This window comes from Ahaetulla prasina, chromosome 4, assembly GCF_028640845.1.
Source record: "Ahaetulla prasina isolate Xishuangbanna chromosome 4, ASM2864084v1, whole genome shotgun sequence".
NCBI lineage: Eukaryota > Metazoa > Chordata > Lepidosauria > Squamata > Colubridae > Ahaetulla > Ahaetulla prasina.
In genome coordinates, this window is record NC_080542.1 from 90,510,840 (window position 1) to 90,528,980 (window position 18,141).

Here is an 18,141-nt window from a genome sequence, read left to right on the forward strand (position 1 = left end):
AGTGGTAACAGGAAGCAGTTATTAACCTAGAGTCAACTGTATAAGTATAATATAGCATATGTTACATAGGCTAAAATAGACTGAGATATGGAAACTGGACCTAGGGGAAGTAAGGTGGAAAACAAACTGACATGAAATGGGTTGCATGATGACAGCACACTTAGGAAATGCTAGTGGAAATGCTAATTATTTTGAAAGAAGGAAAACAGCTGTGAAGTGAAATGATTATGGGAAGGAGACAGAGAAATGGAAAATGGATATTATAGGCATTGGAGCTGAAGGAATAAAGGAGCTATAGCTCCAGTCATTTCTGAAAGAAACAGCTGGATTGATTTGATTCTTTCTTTTTTTATATAATGGATTTATTATGAATTATATTCCAGTACATTCTTTTTTTTTTAAAGCACATTTCCAAAGGCATTTAATCAAGTCTCTAAGCAATGGTTTTCAACCTGCGGTCTGAAGATCCCTTGTTGGGAGGGTGGGGGAGGGAGACGACTTGAAGAAATGTTATGGTTTAAATCTTGAATTAAGGCTTGAGGGTCCATGGTTATGGTCCCTGGCCACAAAAGGTATTTAGGGGGGGGTCTGTAGTGAAGAAAAGGTTGAAGATCACTGCTCTAGGCTATGGGATATTATTCAGATTTATGATAAATGTAGATTAAATAAGTTTATTAATGACTTAGTGATTCCATATGTACTTATGAAACTAAGGTTTGACTTTACTAAATAGTTAAGTTTCACTGAACATTTCAATGATTACTTTTGGATAAATATGGACAGAATTATATTATTCCATTTTTTTATTAAGTTCTGTTACTTTAGAGTATTTTTTAAAATTCTATTAATGTTTTCATTTGACATTATAGTATTATGAGTTCATGCAAGACAAGAATTCAATTAAGTAACAACTTGTACTGTATTGTATATTCATATGCCCCCTTGTGGTGGAACTCAATCAATTTATAAAGATGAATGAACCAAGGACAGTGCTAGTGAGTACATCCATTGAATTTTTCTATGCAAATATATTTGTATAAACAATAATTATGAAGTTAAGGTTAATCACTTTATAACATTTTATAAGAACAATTTATAAATATGTTATCTAAATATAACAGATCAACAATTTAGTTCAGAATAAGGTTTAGAAGAATTTACAAAATACTTTTAATTAGGCTTTTTTACTCAAGAAGCATATAATTAATGATTTTGAATCAGGTTGGAAAAGTAATGGCGGTTACCTTATGCAGCCCCCTTGAATTAGAGAACTAGTTATTTTCTATCTTCATAAACACCCATGTGGTTTTTCTTTACCCAGAGAGTTATGTTTGGTAGGTTTTAATCTTGTAAGATGCCAAGAGTCACTTGTTAGAAAATCATATAAATAAAACAAATAAAATAATCTATTTCTATTCATAGGCTACAAATTGATAGTCTTATAAAGAAATGATTTCATAATTTTTCATATGCACATAAAATGGCATCAAACTATTTATATGCATATAAAACTGAATCTAGAGATTCAGCTTTAGAAGCGGGAAGAGAACCCAGCAACTTTAAATTTGGAAAAGAAAACTTGGTCCCAGAACACGATATAAAGATATATTAGACTGAACTTGAGAGACCCCTAATGGGGGCTTATCCCGACATATATGGCAGATGAACAAAAAATAGTGTATTGGTATTGATAAATATATTTAAAAGTACAATTGGAAATGATCTCAATTTCCAAACTCTCAGCTTTCTGTTCCTCACTAAAGCTAGCCTTAGCTTCATCAGTATATATTTTGGTCAGAAAATGATGCCTGTTTGTGGGATTGGACCATGTGGCCCAGCAACAGAGAGGCCTTCCCTACCCCAACCTTCTGAATTCTGGAGATTAAAAGGTATGTGATAGGGGTGGGGTGGAGAAGTGTGTATAGAATCCAATGGCATGGCAAACAGGGCCATAGCCTGTGGGAATCTGGACTGGCAGGAGGTGGGGGGAATAAGCAGGGGGAGGCATGCTGCAGCTTCTCTAAAGTTGGTCTTAAAGATAAACAACCACAGGGATGCTGCAGTGGATGTAACTTCAAGACAAAATTACCTTTTTATTGGGGGAGGGGGTCTGTCATAACTTTGAACAGTCCTTAAATGACTAGTTGTAAGTTGACAACTACCTATAGTGGATTGTGGATGTAAACTCTTAACTCTGCCAACAAGTGCTCTTAGCCTTGCTTCCTTGTCTTGTCTTAGTTGGATACAATAAACAGCAAGAGAAAAAAAAATCAAGAAATGATGTTTTCATAATACCCCTTTTGCATTTACCTATTTTGCCTCTATAACTGTCCTTAATAAACCAAATTCACGGGCCTCCTCTATAAGGTAAAATTTGCGCTTTCTATAACCTACTGAGATTTTACAGCAGAGACATATTATGGTACCAAGAGATTGCTAAACTATTAAAATCAGTGGTGGGTTTCTAATTTTTTTACTACCGGTACTGTGGGTGTGGCTTAGTGGGTATGGCATGCTTGGTGGGTGTGGTTGGTGGGCATGGCAGGGGAAGGATATTGTAAAATCTTCATTCCCTCCCCATTCCAGGAGAAGGTTACTGCAAAATCCCCATTTCCTTCTGATCAGCTGTGACTTGAGTGGGTTTCAAATTTTTTTACTACCGGTACTGTGGGTGTGGCTTGGTGGGTGTGGCTTGGTGGGTGTGGCATGGCTTGGTGGGCATGGCAGGGGAAGGATATTGTAAAATCTCCATTCCCTCCCCACTCCAGGAGAAGGTTACTGCAAAATCCCCATTTCCTCCTGATCAGCTGTGCCTTGAGCGGCAGAGAATAGATAGGGGTGGAGCCAGTCAGAGGTGGTATTTACTGGTTCTCCGAACTACTCAAAATTTCCGCTACTGGTTCTCCAGAAAACATCTTTTAAAACATCTTTTAGAATTAATTGATTGCCAAGATAAAGGTAGTCAAGAAATTATATGTAAGCCAAAGTAACTTTTTCTGAAATTTAAGAAATATTTAAACCTTGACTTACCTCTGCCAACACTACAATTATGATAAGTTCAGATTTTGAATCTGGGAAGAGTGCATTTACTTGCGGTGACATGCCAATTAGGATACAGTTTGTAATAACTGAGATTACAGTCATAGTTTGAAAAGCCATCTAAAAGAAACAAAGAAATTTAAAAAAATATATTAACAACAACCACATTATATTCCGATACTCTTTTGTTTAATATTCATTGGCACCTATAACTGAACATTAGCTAAAGAACCATTTTCTTCAGAAGGAATCTATTTCCCCTGTTTAATTGACCAGAGAACATGTTCTGGATTCCTCTTCTTTGGCAGGTTCCTAGGTTTATTCAATAGTAGCCCACATTTTTTGAAAGTATTCCCAACATCTGTAAGGATCTCAGAGTCTTATTTTTCCATAACGCCATGAAGATCTGACTCATTAGTACATCTGAACTCATTAGACATAATCTGAAATCATGTCATAGCTTTTTAATCTTAATTTATTTGCAACTTTTTCTTGCTCTTATTGTTTTTTTCATTAAAGCATCAGCTTCCTAGCTTCTTTGCAGATGAATGGGTGGGATCAAAATGTAATAGAGAGATATATTTTATAATATAAAATAGAGGATAAATAATAAAATAAATAGATATCTATCTATGATAGCTGAGATCCAAGAGATTTGTTCAGCTGAGTGCAATGACAAAGTGATTTGCTTATCTAATTTCTGCTACCATTTTATTTGTAAATCTCCAGAATTTTAAAAAAAGGGATGAGAAACTGCCCCAGCTCACTGCACTGTTACTGGCCATGTCTATGGAGATTCTCAGTTATCCATGTCCTGGTTGTCCCAAAGGTGCTTTTTTCAAAGGGCAACTGGACTTTTTCTTTGAAGATGTTTTGCTTCTCATTCAAGAAACTTCTTCATTTCTGATTGGATGGTAGGGAATGGAAGAATTTATATTCCTTGCAGACAGCTGGTCATTTGCATTCTTTTAGAGAGTCATTGAGGCCATTTGGAGGTTTATTTGTGTCCTCAGGGTCACCTGAGTAGTGCAAATGGACATGGAGCCCTCTTAGAATTGCTGAAAGAACAGTATTGTAGACAGGAGATAGATGATGTCATAGCAAAAACAACCACTTCATAAGCATTTGGCACAACAAAGAAGAACAAACCCATCAGGACAAGTTTCAGTTGACCATCTGCATTTAAAAAACAAAGGCCATTCTTTTGAAGACAGCAAAGTCCACATTTTGGACAGAGAGGACCACTGGTTTAAAAGAGGGGTCAAAGATGCTATCTATGTCAAAACTGAACAGCCCGCTCTCAACAGAGAGGGAGGATATGGCATCATCTATCTCCAGTCAACAACACAGTTCTTTCAGCAGTTCCAAGAAGGCTCCACACCCATTTGCACTACTCAGGTGACTCTGAGGACACAAATAAACCTCCAAGTGACCTCAACAACTCACTAAAAGAATGCAAATGACCAGCTGTCTGCAAGGAATATAAATCCTTCCATTCCCCATCATTCAGTCAGACCTGAAGAAGCGTCTTGGATGAAAAGTGGAACGTCTGCAAAAAAACCCAAGAAAGTCCAGTTGCCTCTTAAAAAAATGATGTTACTGGTCACAGTTCCCCAGGACCTTAGTGCTAAAGAAAAAAAGTGGGGGAAAGAAAGTTAGCAATTTAGCTTTTAGGGAACAAGGTATGTTCAACCTTGACTTATATTTAACTTAATCTTCTCAATGCTAATAACATCTATAAAGTTTAGAAAGCATAATTATTTACATGAATTACCTGCCATACACCTATATTTGCAGCAGGCTCTGAAAATGGGCGTTTAAAAACACTGCACATTTTTAAGGCATCGGAATACATCTCAGTGATGTTGTTTAACACAGCAAAAATAGCAGCCAAAGGGTAGACGCATGAAAAAAGGCTCACATAACCAAACTGTAAGAACAACTCCAAATAATCATCAAAAGTACCCTGAAAAGAAAGACATTTTATTAATAATTTTCAGATTAGAGGCAGCTTTATAACACCTGACAAATTTATGTACATGGCTAATTAATTAAAAAGATGAAAGTGAAAGATAAGATTAAATGAGATTATCCATTTTAATTCATTGCTGATTGAAGTCCAATTAATCCTATTTATGTATTCATTTCACATGAAACAAAAGTATCAAGACATTGTTGCATGAGAGAATGTGTACATCTAATACTATGAATCATCCAATTTGATAATTTTCTTCCCTAAAGTACAGCTACATTCAATATGGTATATTTTCTATACCACATATATTACATTACTATCATTATTGTTAAACATAACCCTAAATTAAAAACTCTTAAAAAGCTAATGACAAAAATGGGCTGATCCCCAAAATTAAGTTTTTTCATTAATGACAGTCATTGGGGCAACTCTTCCCGTTTATGACCAAAGGGAAAAAATGAAGAAACAAAAAGAAAACTGACAAATATTACAAGTGAAATATTCACGTCTGGATTCATGAAGACATTTATTTTTTTTTATTTACTTATTTTGTCACAACAATATATGTAAGTATCATACAAAAAGATTTATAGTATATAAACATATATATGAGTAAATATTAGGAGGTATAAGCATATATATATATATAGGAAGAAGAAAAGAAAAACAATAGGACAGGAACGGTAGGCACGTTTGTGCGCTTATGCACGCCCCTTATGCATTATTTGATACATGATAACATGTATCAAATGTTACTTGCTAGATATAGACAAGACATGTAAACTTACAAAAGCAGGTAAACTAGATGGAATTTTGGATTAAAATAGTGTGCATTATTATATTCTAACTGAATTCTCCTGGCATATCAAAATCCAAGTATTTTTATAATCTACAGTTCATAAATCAGACTAGCTTTAGGCACAATTAACACAAACATGGCCAACCATTTTTTAAACATAAATATGTCATTTTGGCAATCACTGACTGAATAAACTTGAATTAAATCTAATAGGATTAGAAGAAAGGAGAGAACATAATTTACCAAGTAAGTATCCATTCCTTTTTCCAGATTAACTTGTTCAAATAAAGACATGTCAGTATCTATTTCCAGTGCTTTCACCTTTTTCTCTACTGTTTTATTCCTTCTTTTTTGGAGCCAATAAGGCAGTGCAGCTTCCACAAACTGGTTAAGGACTTGTGAAGTTATTAGTAAAGTTGCCAAGCTCTTTAAGAAAATTTAAAAAACCAAAATTAGACAGTATTTCAACATCTTTTATGCGTGACTGATATTGTTTTTTTCATTGCTTTTAAAGCAGCGGTTCTCAACCTGTGGGTCGCGACCCCATTGGGGGTCGAATGACGATTTGCCAGACCATCGGAAATATGGGAAGTATACTTGTGAGTCAAAGAATCACGCTCCAATGGTTGACTCCACAAGCCACTGCAGGCTCTCCAAATCACTAGCCGAATTCGGCTTCAGGCGCGATGAATTAAAAAAGAAAGAAATCTTTGCTCTGATGTCTCCCTCTCAAGCCAGCTGCAATCACTCCCAATCGCTAGCCTAATCTGGCTTCAGGTGCAATAAACTTAATAGCGGAGGAGTCTTCGCTTTAATGCTTCCGTCCTCAAGGCAATTGCAAGCAGTTCAGATCACTAGCCAATACGGCTTCAGGCGCGATAAATTCAAAACGAAAATAATTTTACGGTTGGGGTTGCCACATCGTGGGGAATTGTATTAAAGGGCTTGCCACATCGTGGGGAATTGTATTAAAGGGCTCGCAGAACCACTGTTTTAAAGGGTTGTTAAACAGTCTAAAATCACATTTGTCAGGTGGGCGGCCATATGTATCAATTTAATAAATAAACAGATCTTTGGCAATGATATTATATTTATAACCAATGAAAGGATCCAGCAAACAGTGCTAATATAAACATTTAAGAATATATTGAATTAATCCAGATCTTTGTATTAAGGTTGATATCAGAGATGTGTGTAGCAATATTAATATAAATAATTTATTTGCAGTCCTAGTATCAATTACCTTTCAGAAGCCTTACTGAATTAATTATTCTCTGCATAAAATGTCAATTAGAACGTAATTTTTAAAATGTCTGAAGTTCAAATATTATTACTGCAAAATTCTCTTGTAAACAGAGCTTATTTTAAATTCCACTATAACATTTTTACTGCTTCTCCCCCACTCATGACATTTCTGAAGTCTGAAATGTACATATATTTTTAAAAATTATATTTTATGTAAGCATTGAACCCTGCATATGTTCTGAATGCACATTAATGTACTAGGACAGAAATGATCTTAGCAAATCTTAATTTACAAACAGGAGTGCTGGCAAAATTGTGTTATTTTCATGGAACATTGCTTAGTAAATAAAGAGCAATCTTATAAATTTGATACAAGCAAACACATATTAAAACAGCCTTTGTAACAACACACTTCAATAGTTCTTTCAGTGAGCAAACAAATCAGTGCAATAGTAAATGTAAGATTTTTTTAATGACAGGAAAACAGTTCTAGGAATTTCTTAACCCAAACCATTCAAGATTGAGCAATAGTTTGAATAAATTTGATATAAATTAAGTACAAACATAAATTAATAAGGTAACAGAAAAAATATACAGCTTTAATTAATTTATGAAGAAAATCAGGTCAGTTATTTTTTAAAAACATTTTATACAAAATTTACCTGTCTCAGAAGTTTCATGTCAACTAAGATAAATGCAATGTAGAATAAAGAGGCAAAGCAGTTTAAGAAGTTGAACTGCAAAAAAATAGAAAATTATTTAAAAAGGCATTCTATCAGTATATCCAGAAAGAATAATGTATGATTCATATGGCATAGCCATCACACACACACATATATAACCTTTATATATGCATTTATTCTTAGTGGAGGGAAGAATCTCTCAAATAAATTATAACTGGAATTTGCAATTCTAGTTTGACAAAATGGGGCATTGAACATGTTGATTTTAATTTGTGGGAGAAAAGTCTTTGATGAACTAAGCTGGTTCCCAAGATTTACAATGCTACTCCAATCAAGTAACCATAATCCAGATTATATGCTAAAATCTATGCTGCTTTTATTTTTAATTTATTTTTAATGTTTATGCCTTTTCTTCTATCCAAAAGAAAGATGAAATCTGAATTTAAAATAAGTCCCTCAACATGTTCAATGTCCCATTTTGTCAAACTAGAATTACAAATTCCAGTTATAATTTATTAAAGAGAGTCTTCCCTCCACTGAGAATAAATGGATACATATAATACTGTATAAAAGGAACATTCCCCAAAATTGGACAAAATAAATTGGATTATTATTTCTAAATAACATTAATTGCCTATTACTGTGTTTCCTCGAAAATAAGACCCAGTCTTATTTTCTTCTGGGCTTGAAAATAAGCACTCACGCTTATTTTTGGGGAGGTTTTATTTAAAAACAAACATGTACATTTTATACATAATAAAAGCTTACAAATTAAAAAAAGCTTTATATCATAGATTTAATATTTCAGAACTAAGCTACATAGAATCCATTTTTATTCGTACAGATAAAGCAAAATGGCAAAACTAGAAGTCCACTAGCTCTGTAAACTTTTACTAAACTGTGTGTGGAACACTTTTTACTTGATAGGAAATCAAAGATTTCCCTCCAAATAATTATCTGAAAGTTGATCTATGGTGGTCAACTCATAAGCATAAGCATTTATTCACAGCACTGGAAAATAATCTTTCATTATCAGCTCTATAAATTTTTTGGTTGTAATAATGAATTAAGTATAGTCCTTTTAGATTATCTTTAAAATACTAATTAGTGTCATAAAAGTAAGTCAAACTTTTTATTCTAACAATGTCAACATACAATTTGAACTGCAATTTTCAAAAGATATAACAAATAATGGAAGATTTTAGAGTTTACATTTCCTGTATGTGAAATCTCTTAGGTGCAGATTTTATTATCCCACCTTTTAACAATTAAGCAACAACATCTGTTGCTTAATTGTTACTCCATCCTAAGAGAATACTTTAAGAAAATCCATTACAAATCCTGACCCACAGCCTAACTGATCCCATAAGAATCTAACTTTCTCACTGCAATTTTATTTTATTTTTTATTTATTTATTTTGTCACAACAATATATGTAAGTATCATACAAAAAGATTATATAGTATATAAACATATATATGAGTAAATATTAGGAGGTATAAGCATATATATATAGGAAGAAGAAAAGAAAAATAATAGGACAGGAATGGTGGGCACGTTTGTGCACTTATGCACGCCCCTTATGGTCCTCTTAGGAATGAGATGAGGTCAATAGTAGAAAGTTTTTGGATAAAGCTTTTAAGATTATGGGAAGAGAGCACAGAGTCAGATAAAGTATTCCAAACACCGATGATTCTGTTACAGAAGTCATATTTTCTGCAATCTAGATTAAAGCGGTTGACATTAAGTTTAAATCTTTTTTTTTTATTGGCATTTATATCCCGCCCTTCTCCGAAGACTCAGGGCGGCTTAAACTATGTCAGCAATAGTCTTCATCCTATTTGTATATTTATATACAAAGTCAACTTATTGCCCCCAACAATCTGGGTCCTCATTTTACCTACCTTATAAAGGATGGAAGGCTGAGTCAACATTGGGCCTGGTGGGACTAGAACCTGCAGTAATTGCAGGCAGCTGTGTTAATAACAGACTGTCTTACCAGTCTGAACCAATCTATTGGTTGCTCTTGTATTATTGCAATTAAAGCTGAAGTAGTCTTTAACAGGAAGGACATTACAATAGATGATTCTATGAGTTCAACTTAGGTCTTGTCGAAGGCGACGGAGTTCCAAGTTTTCTAAGCCTAGGATTTCAAGTCTAGTGGGCTAAGGTATTTTGTTATTTATAGAGGAATGGAGAACTCTTCTTGTAAAATATTTCTGGACACGTTCAATTGTATTGATGTCAGAGATATGGTGAGGTTTCCAAACAGGTGAGCTGTATTCTAGAATTGGTCTAGCAAATGTTTTATATGCTCTGGTTAGTAGGGTAGTGTTTTTGGAAAAGAAGCTATGCAAGATTAGGTTTACAACTCTTAGAGCCTTTTTTGCTATGTAGTTGCAGTGGGCTTTGGCACTTAGATCATTTGACATGAAAACTCCAAGGTCTTTAACGGGATGGGGATCATCTGTAAGGTAATGTCCATAAAGTATGTACTTAGTTTTTGGGTTCTTTTTTCATATATGTAAGACTGAGCATTTGCTGGTTGAGATTTGGATATGTGTCATCACTGTTAACAAAAACTGAGCCAAAGAATGTGTTAAAGAGGTTTGCTTTAACTGGTTCGTCATTGCATTCATTATGTAAGACTGAGCATTTGCTGGTTGAGATTTGGAGTTGCCAAGTTTTAGACCAAGCGGTTAAATGATCAAGGTCTTTTTGAATGGTAGATGTATTGTCGGTGATGTTAAATAGTTTGACATCGTCAGCAAAGAGAACACAATTACTTGAGATATGGTCACAAAGATCATTTATGTATAGTATGAAGAGTGTTGGTCTAAGAACGCTGCCTTGAGGAACGCCACTTTTGACAGGAACAGGATTTGATAGAGCATTGCCAATTTTGACCACTTGTTGTCTGTTAGACAGGAAAGCTCTTATCCAATTGTAAAGGGCTCCTGAAATGCCATAGGATTTTAGTTTTAGGAGAAGTTTATCATGTACTACTGAGTCAAAAGCTTTGCAGAAGTCTATGTAGATTGCATCTATTGTTTTGCTTTGATCAAGATTTGTAGTCCATATGTTTTTACAGTGGAGAAGTTTTAAGTTACATGATAATTTTTTTCTGAAACCAAATTATTTATTATAGAGTAGGTTGCTTATTTCTAAGTGGAAGGTAATGGATTGGTTGATGATTGATTCCATTACTTTGCAAGTAATGCAACATAGAGAGATTGGTCTGTAATTTTCAACTAAGCTGGGGTCTCTTTTTTTTGAAGATTGAGATGACTGTGGTTAGTGACCAAAGTTTGGGAAGGGAACTGGTCGTGAAAGCTTTATCAAAGATTATGCTTAGGGGTTCTGCTATATTAGTGGAAAGTTTTTTTAAGAAGTATGCACATAATCCATCGGGTTCAATAGATAGCGATGGTTTCATGTTATGAAGAGCTTTTCCAACAATATCTTCTTTGAAATCTATATGAGTTAAGTCATCATATTCATTGCTGGTACATTTGTGGAATGTCAGATATGTGTCATCGCTGTTAACAAAAACTGAGGCAAAGAATATGTTGAAGAGGTTTGCTTTAACTGTTTCGTCATTGCATTCATTGCTGTTAGAATCTTTTAGTGATGGGATGGATCTTGTGTCTTTAAGTTTATTGTTAACAAAATTATAAAAGGCACAATTGGAATTTGTGCGCAGAAGGTTCTCTTCTTGTTTGGTGTGGTAATTTGTGCATTCAGTTTTTATTTGGTTGCATATATTTCTGTAGCGGTTTTTGAAATTTGCTACATAGCCTTTTTTGTTTTTTTTCAGAGGGATTTTTTTTGATTGAAGCTTTTTTATTGATATGGGTAGTTTGCTTTTCCTGATCATGGTTGTCATTCGTGGTACATATAGTTTAATGACTCTATTGATTTCAAGTAGGAAAACTCTATAGTAGTCCTCAGCGGTTATGCAGGTTGCAAACAGATTTTGCCAGTCCAGAAATGAAAGATCGTTGTTTATAAGGTCGTAGTTGGCTTTTTTGAAGTTGTAGATGGGGATACTATTGTTATGATGATTTAAGTATGGACGTATATTGAGACGAAAATCAATCATGCAGTGGTCACTGTTGGAAAAAGGTTCTTTAATTTGTAGTCCATAAATTAAGTTTGAGTTGTTGCAGAAGATGAGATCAAGGCAGTTGTTGAGTCTTGTATTGTTAGTTACAAGTTGTTCAAGACCTAGGTTTGTAACAGCGTTGTATAGTATAGTATGGATTGGATCAGTTGTACATTCATTAGTTATGCGAGGTAGATTTAGGTCACCCAGGAAGATGAGAGGGGCAAGAGGTAGCTCATGTTAGCAGTGAGGTTAGTATATTTGCATGGGGAATGTCATAGTCAGGGGCTCTGTAGCATAGTAAGAATCAAAGAGTGGTGTTAAGGGATAGGTCGCATACAGTAGTTTCTGGGAGAGAAAGTTTATGTGCAACTTGGATATTTTTTAGATTCAGTGACTTTTTGTAAAAGATAGCCACTCCACCACCTCTTCGTTTTCACGATCTGATCGATAAACTTGATATTCTTTGTTTGAGATAATGGAGTCAGGAAGGGATGAGTTCAGCCATGTTTCACAAACAAAAATGATATCAAATGTACCACTGTTTAACAAGAGGATAAATTCAGGTAATTTGTTAACAATTCTTCTCGCATTTATCAATTTGCATTTCAGATCTGTAGTAATTGGTGTTGAAGAGGTAAGGGGCGTGCATGCCTAGTTTATGATTATGATTATGATTATCATTATACCTAGTTTATGATTATGGATCTGGCAGTTTCTCTGAGCAGAAATTACTTCAAAATAATTATCTTAAGAAAAGTCTGTTAGCACTTCTTGGGAACATGGGTAACTGAACACAAGCACGGGGAGAGATCTCTGAAGGATTTCTCCCTCTTCTGCCTAACTGAAAAAATTGATATCCCATCAGTTTTTATGACCCACCCTTAAAGTATTTCTGAGATGCAAAATGTGGAGAATGTTACCAAACTGCTGAGACAACGTCACAAGTAGCTGAAAATGCAGAGGAGTGTATTGCAGGTTTGGAAAAGCTGGATATTAACATTCATTTTTACCCTCACTACTATGGTTCAAATGTAAACCTCTCAACACAATTGAAAGAAGAGCTTTGAAAAAATAGACAAATTTAGGACTTTTTCTTTAAGGACATTAACAAAGTTGAGGATCTTGTGATAAAAAGAAAGGACTACAAGTCTTTGATACTTCCAGAGAAGAAAAAGATTTTACTCCATGAAGATAAGCTGGAAGGAGTTATTTAAACTTAATGAGTTAACTGGAATCGGGATGCATTTTTCTCTGCTTGATATGTGCAACTGAAAAAAAGGTTTAACCCAAAATTTGCAAATGTATTTTTTTTACATATATATAATGCTTAAGTAACTCTTAAAGTAGGCAAAAGCTATTGAAAATGTATTTGATAGTATCTATATTAAGAGAAAGTAAAAGAAAATGTAACAATTTAAAGAAAATCTCAATATTAAAAAGGATGTTTATAAAAGAAAATAATAATTATTCTATATGGGTAGTTTGGAGGGAGGGAGCTAAATGCAGTGTTGAAGTGTAAACCTTGTATGTTAGCTAGAGAATAAGATGTATTAGAAAGTTTTGACTTAAAAGAAAAAAATGTCTTTTTTGTTTTTAAAAAGTTTAGTACTTTGAAGGAAAAAAAGGAAGGGGAAAAAAAGACCTCCCTCCTGGTTTTTTAGGCCAAAAAATTTGAAAGAATACAATAAATTTTGTAAATGAAAATGATGACAGTTTATAAAGGTGCAAATAGAAATACACATTATTTCCATAGTAAGGAAGATAAAGCAGGAATGGTTAACTTGATTACTTTATTCAAAGAGAAAAATATGTTCTTATTTGGATATCACTTCTGGAATTAGTGCATGTGAACAAAAACAATGAAATTTTGATCTTGTTGTTTTTATTAGAAAGATTTGGTGTTATAGAAATAGCTAGTTATACCTTATATTAATAAGCAAAAGCAAAAAGTTGAGGTTAGAGTGTGTTTATCTTGTACTGTGCTACAAAGAGTATATTTATTTTATTTATTTATTTATTTATTTATTTATTTTTGTCACACAGTATATATAAGCATAAATATGAAATAATTATACAATATATAAGCATATATATGAGCATGAGTTGTAATAACTATATTAATTGGATATAATGAAGGAAAACAATAGGACAGGAATGGTAGGCACGTTTGTGCTCTTATGCACGCCTCTTACAGACCTCTTAGAATGGGGTTGAAGCTTTTGAGATTTTGGGAAGAGACCACAGAGTCAGGTAGTGTATTCCAAGCATTAACAACTCTGTTACTGAAGTCATATTGTCTGCAATCAAGATTGGAGTGGTTAACATTAAGCTTAAATCTATTGTGTGCTAGTGTATTCTTGCAATTGAAGCTGAAGTAGTCCTTGACAGGAAGGACATCGTAATAGATGATTCTATGAGTTAAACTCAGGTCATGTCGAGCTGGAAGTCAATGCCCCCTTTTCTTTCTTTTTCTCTTCCCCGTTGTATTCCACACCTTTTCCCATTCCCTTTCCTATCCTTAATTTCTTAATTTCTTTTTTTTGTATTTTATATAATAAAATAAAAAAATTAAAAAGAAAAGTCTGTTAGGTATTATAAAAGACACAGGCCTTTGGAAAATGTACAGTTAAAACAGTACCAACCCAGAAGCCAATACTGGACTTCTTTGGTATTTTTGAAGATTCACAGGATGCTCACAGCCTTGGTTGCAATTTCTCATCCCTTTTACATGTCACACAAGCACGGAAACTCACATTTTCCACTGTAGCTTTTGGGGAAGACTAAGTGTGACTAAAAAGGAAAGTAAAATTTGCAACTATGCCCTACATCTACATCAGGAATCTGCAACTTCTTCTAAAACTAAAATCCTACGGCATCTCTGGACCCCTCCATAATTGGATAACAGAGTTCCTGTCAAACAGACAACAAATGGTCAAAATAGGCAGTGCCCTATCAAATTCTGCACCTGTTAATAGCGCTGTCCCCCAAGGCAGCGTTCTAGGACCAACACTCTTCATATTATACATTAACGACCTCTGTGACCATATTATAAGTAATTGTGTTCTCTTCGCTGATGATGTTAAACTATTTAACACTACCAATAATACCGCTACCCTTCAAAAAGACCTTGACTTTGTGTCGGAATGGTCAAAAACTTGGCAACTCCAAATCTCAACCAACAAATCCTCTGTCTTACACACTGGAAAAAAGAATCAGAACACTAAATACAAGCTCGATGGACATGACTTGTAGATGACCCTCAACCCATTAAAGACCTTGGAGTTTTCATATCAAATGATCTAAGTGCCAAAGCCCACTGCAACTACATCACAAAAAAGGCTTTAAGAGTTGTACACTTAATCTTGCGTAGCTTCTTCTCCAGAAAGATTACACTACTAACCAGAGCATATAAAACATTTGCTAGACCAATCCTTGAATACAGCTCACCTGTCTGGAACCCACACCTCATTTTGGACATAAATACAATTGAGCGTGTCCAGAAATATTTTACAAGAAGAGTTCTCCACTCCTCTGATTACAACAAAATACCTTATGCCACCAGACTTGAAATCCTGGGTTTAGAAAATTTAGAACTCCGCCGCCTTCGACATGACCTTAGTTTAACTCATAGAATCATCTGTTACAATGTCCTTCCTGCTGAAGACTACTTCAGCTTCAATCACAACAATAGAAGAGCACACAATAGATTTAAGCTTAATGTGAACCGTTCCAATTTTGATTGCAGAAAATATGACTTCAGTAACAGAGTTGTTAATGCCTGGAATGCATTACCAGACTCTGTGGTCTCTTCCCAAAATCCCCAAAGCTTTAACCAAAGACTATCTACTATTAACCTCACCCCATTCCAAAGAGGTCTGTAAGGGGCGTGCATAAGAGCACCAGCGTGCCTACCGTTCCTGTCCTAATATTCCCTTTGATTGTATCCAATTTGTATAGTTATTTCATGCTTATGCTTATATATACGCTTATATATCGTATAGGTATTCATGCTTATGCTTATAAATACTGTTGTGACAAATAAAATAAAATAAACCTGTGGGTTGCAGGTAACCCTGGACAGCTAGTAATGTGGCCTGACAAGATAGTAAACATTTAACCTTATGTGGTTTATATACATTAACTAAATTATATATTTTATATGTGATCCAAGACCCTCTTCACTCAATGCAGCCCAGGCAAGGCAAAAGGTTGGATACCCATGATCTATACAAGAAGTCCTTTCTGACAAAAAACATTAATCTCTAGAGTCAAACTCATTTCAGTTGGCTTTCTGCAGAGATATTATCAATCATAAGCAAAATGCCTCAATTATACCTACCACCAAGACTTTCAAAACTAAGTGATTTTGATATGAAGATTCCAATCTATGGTTTTCTGAAATTCAATTAAAATTGAAAATATTAGATACCATTTATAATAAGTGAAATATTTTGTAAGAGTGAATATAAAAATGAAAGGTATGAGAAATTGCAGAATGTATATTTAAACTACAATATTTATATCACGTGTTGATATACTTGAATACAGTGACAACTTGATTATAGCAAGATAAAAACAAATAAAATAGTACAACTAAATACAGTAAAAATTATTATAGGTCTACCAAAATAAGGAGGTAAGATTTCCTTTTTCACTAAGGTTTTCTATTCATATTACATGGAGATTTACAATTTTGCAGACTGCATTAAATATTTAAACAAAACATTAAAAACATTACATTCAAAGTTAACATATTTTTTATTGAGGCTATAAATTATTAAAGAGTATTAACAATCTGACTTTTATTCAATAGTCCGGAAAGTCTTAATCAAAGAATCTTTTTAAAAATATTAAAGCAATAGCTGTTTCTTAATAAATTATTCTTCTTCTTCTTCTTCTTCTTCTTCTTCTTCTTCTTCTTCTTCTTCTTCTTCTTCTTCTTCTTCTTCTTCTTCTTCTTCTTCTTATTATTATTATTATTATTATTATTATTATTATTATTTACACAAAATAACAGTATACATAGCAAATGAGATAACTATGCTGGATTTCATTATTGTTGTTGTTGTTGTTGTTGTTGTTGTTGTTGTTGTTGAGTTATTTTAAACATCAGATTGCCTTGATTTTAAGAAGATGCACTATCAATTTTAGTAATCTAGAATCCATACTACAACACTGTGTGTACAATTATTAGGCAGGTGAGTATGTTGACCATATCCTTTTATGCACATTTTCTATCTCCAACCTGTATAAACTTGAATGCTTAGTGGATATAAACATATCAGGTGATGTGTATTTTTGTAATGAGGGAGGGTATGGCCTAAGGATATCAACACCCTATATCAAGGTGTGTGTTATTATTAGGTAGCTTCTTTTCCTTAGGCAAAATGGGCCAAACAAGAGTTAACTGACTCTGAAAAGTCAAAAATTGTAAAAAATATTTCGGAGGCATGCAGAACTTTTGAAACTGATAAGATATTTGGGCGTGATCACAGAATCATCAAATGTTTTGCTGAAAGTACCTAGTCAATAAGGTCTCAAGAAACATGTTGGGGGGAAAAAGCCACACATTAACTGCCAAAGATTTGAAAATGTAAAGCTACCAGGAACCCATTATCCTCCATTGCTGTCATATTCCAGAATTGCAACCTACCTGGAATGCTCAAAAATACAAAGTGTTCAGTGCTCAGAGACATGGCCAAGATAAGGAAGGCTGAAACCCAACCACCACTAAACAAGACACATAAGTTGAAACAATAAGACTGGACCAAGAAATATCTGAAGACAGATTTTTCAAAGGTTTTATGGACTGATGAGAGTAACTCTTGACGGACCAGATGGATGGGCCCAGGACTGGATCACTAACAAGCACAGAGCTCCACTTCGTCTCAGATGCCAGCATGTTGGAGATGTATGGGCTAATATTATTAAAGATGAGCTAGTTGGACATTTTCAGGTTGAAGATGGACTCAAAATCAACTCCCAAACCAGCTGCCAGTTTTTAGACACTTTCTTCAAGCAATAGTTAGTACAGGAAAAAAGTCTGCATCTTTCAACAAACCATGATTTTTATGCTGGACAATACTCCATTGCACGCATAGAAGTATTCCATTGAGTAGCTAGCCAGTAAAGGCCATAAGATAAAATAATAATGACATGGCCCCCTTCCTCACCTGATCTAAACCCTATTGAGAACTTGTGGGCCTTTCTTAAATGGGGGATTTACAATGAAGGAAAACAGTACACTTCTTTGAACAGTGTCTGGGAGGCTGTGGTTGCTGCTGCACAAAAA

The 18,141-nt window shown here is 34.3% G+C and overlaps 1 protein-coding gene across 3 annotated transcripts in view; it reads right to left on the minus strand.

Moving 5' to 3' along the window:
• The window catches only part of ANO10 (anoctamin 10), a 173,235-nt gene that overhangs the window by 95,511 nt on the left and 59,583 nt on the right, over positions 1 to 18,141 (minus strand). For 2 of the 3 annotated variants that reach the window (XM_058181672.1, XM_058181671.1), the window contains exons 7-11: positions 16,189 to 16,244; positions 7,721 to 7,795; positions 6,057 to 6,239; positions 4,814 to 5,005; positions 3,031 to 3,159 (exon numbers count right to left, since the gene is read on the minus strand). In XM_058181672.1, coding sequence (XP_058037655.1) covers positions 3,031 to 3,159; positions 4,814 to 5,005; positions 6,057 to 6,239; positions 7,721 to 7,795; positions 16,189 to 16,244 — 635 coding nt within the window. The remainder of the gene's footprint in view (positions 1 to 3,030; positions 3,160 to 4,813; positions 5,006 to 6,056; positions 6,240 to 7,720; positions 7,796 to 16,188; positions 16,245 to 18,141) is intronic. The other variant, XM_058181673.1, reaches the window with a different exon arrangement.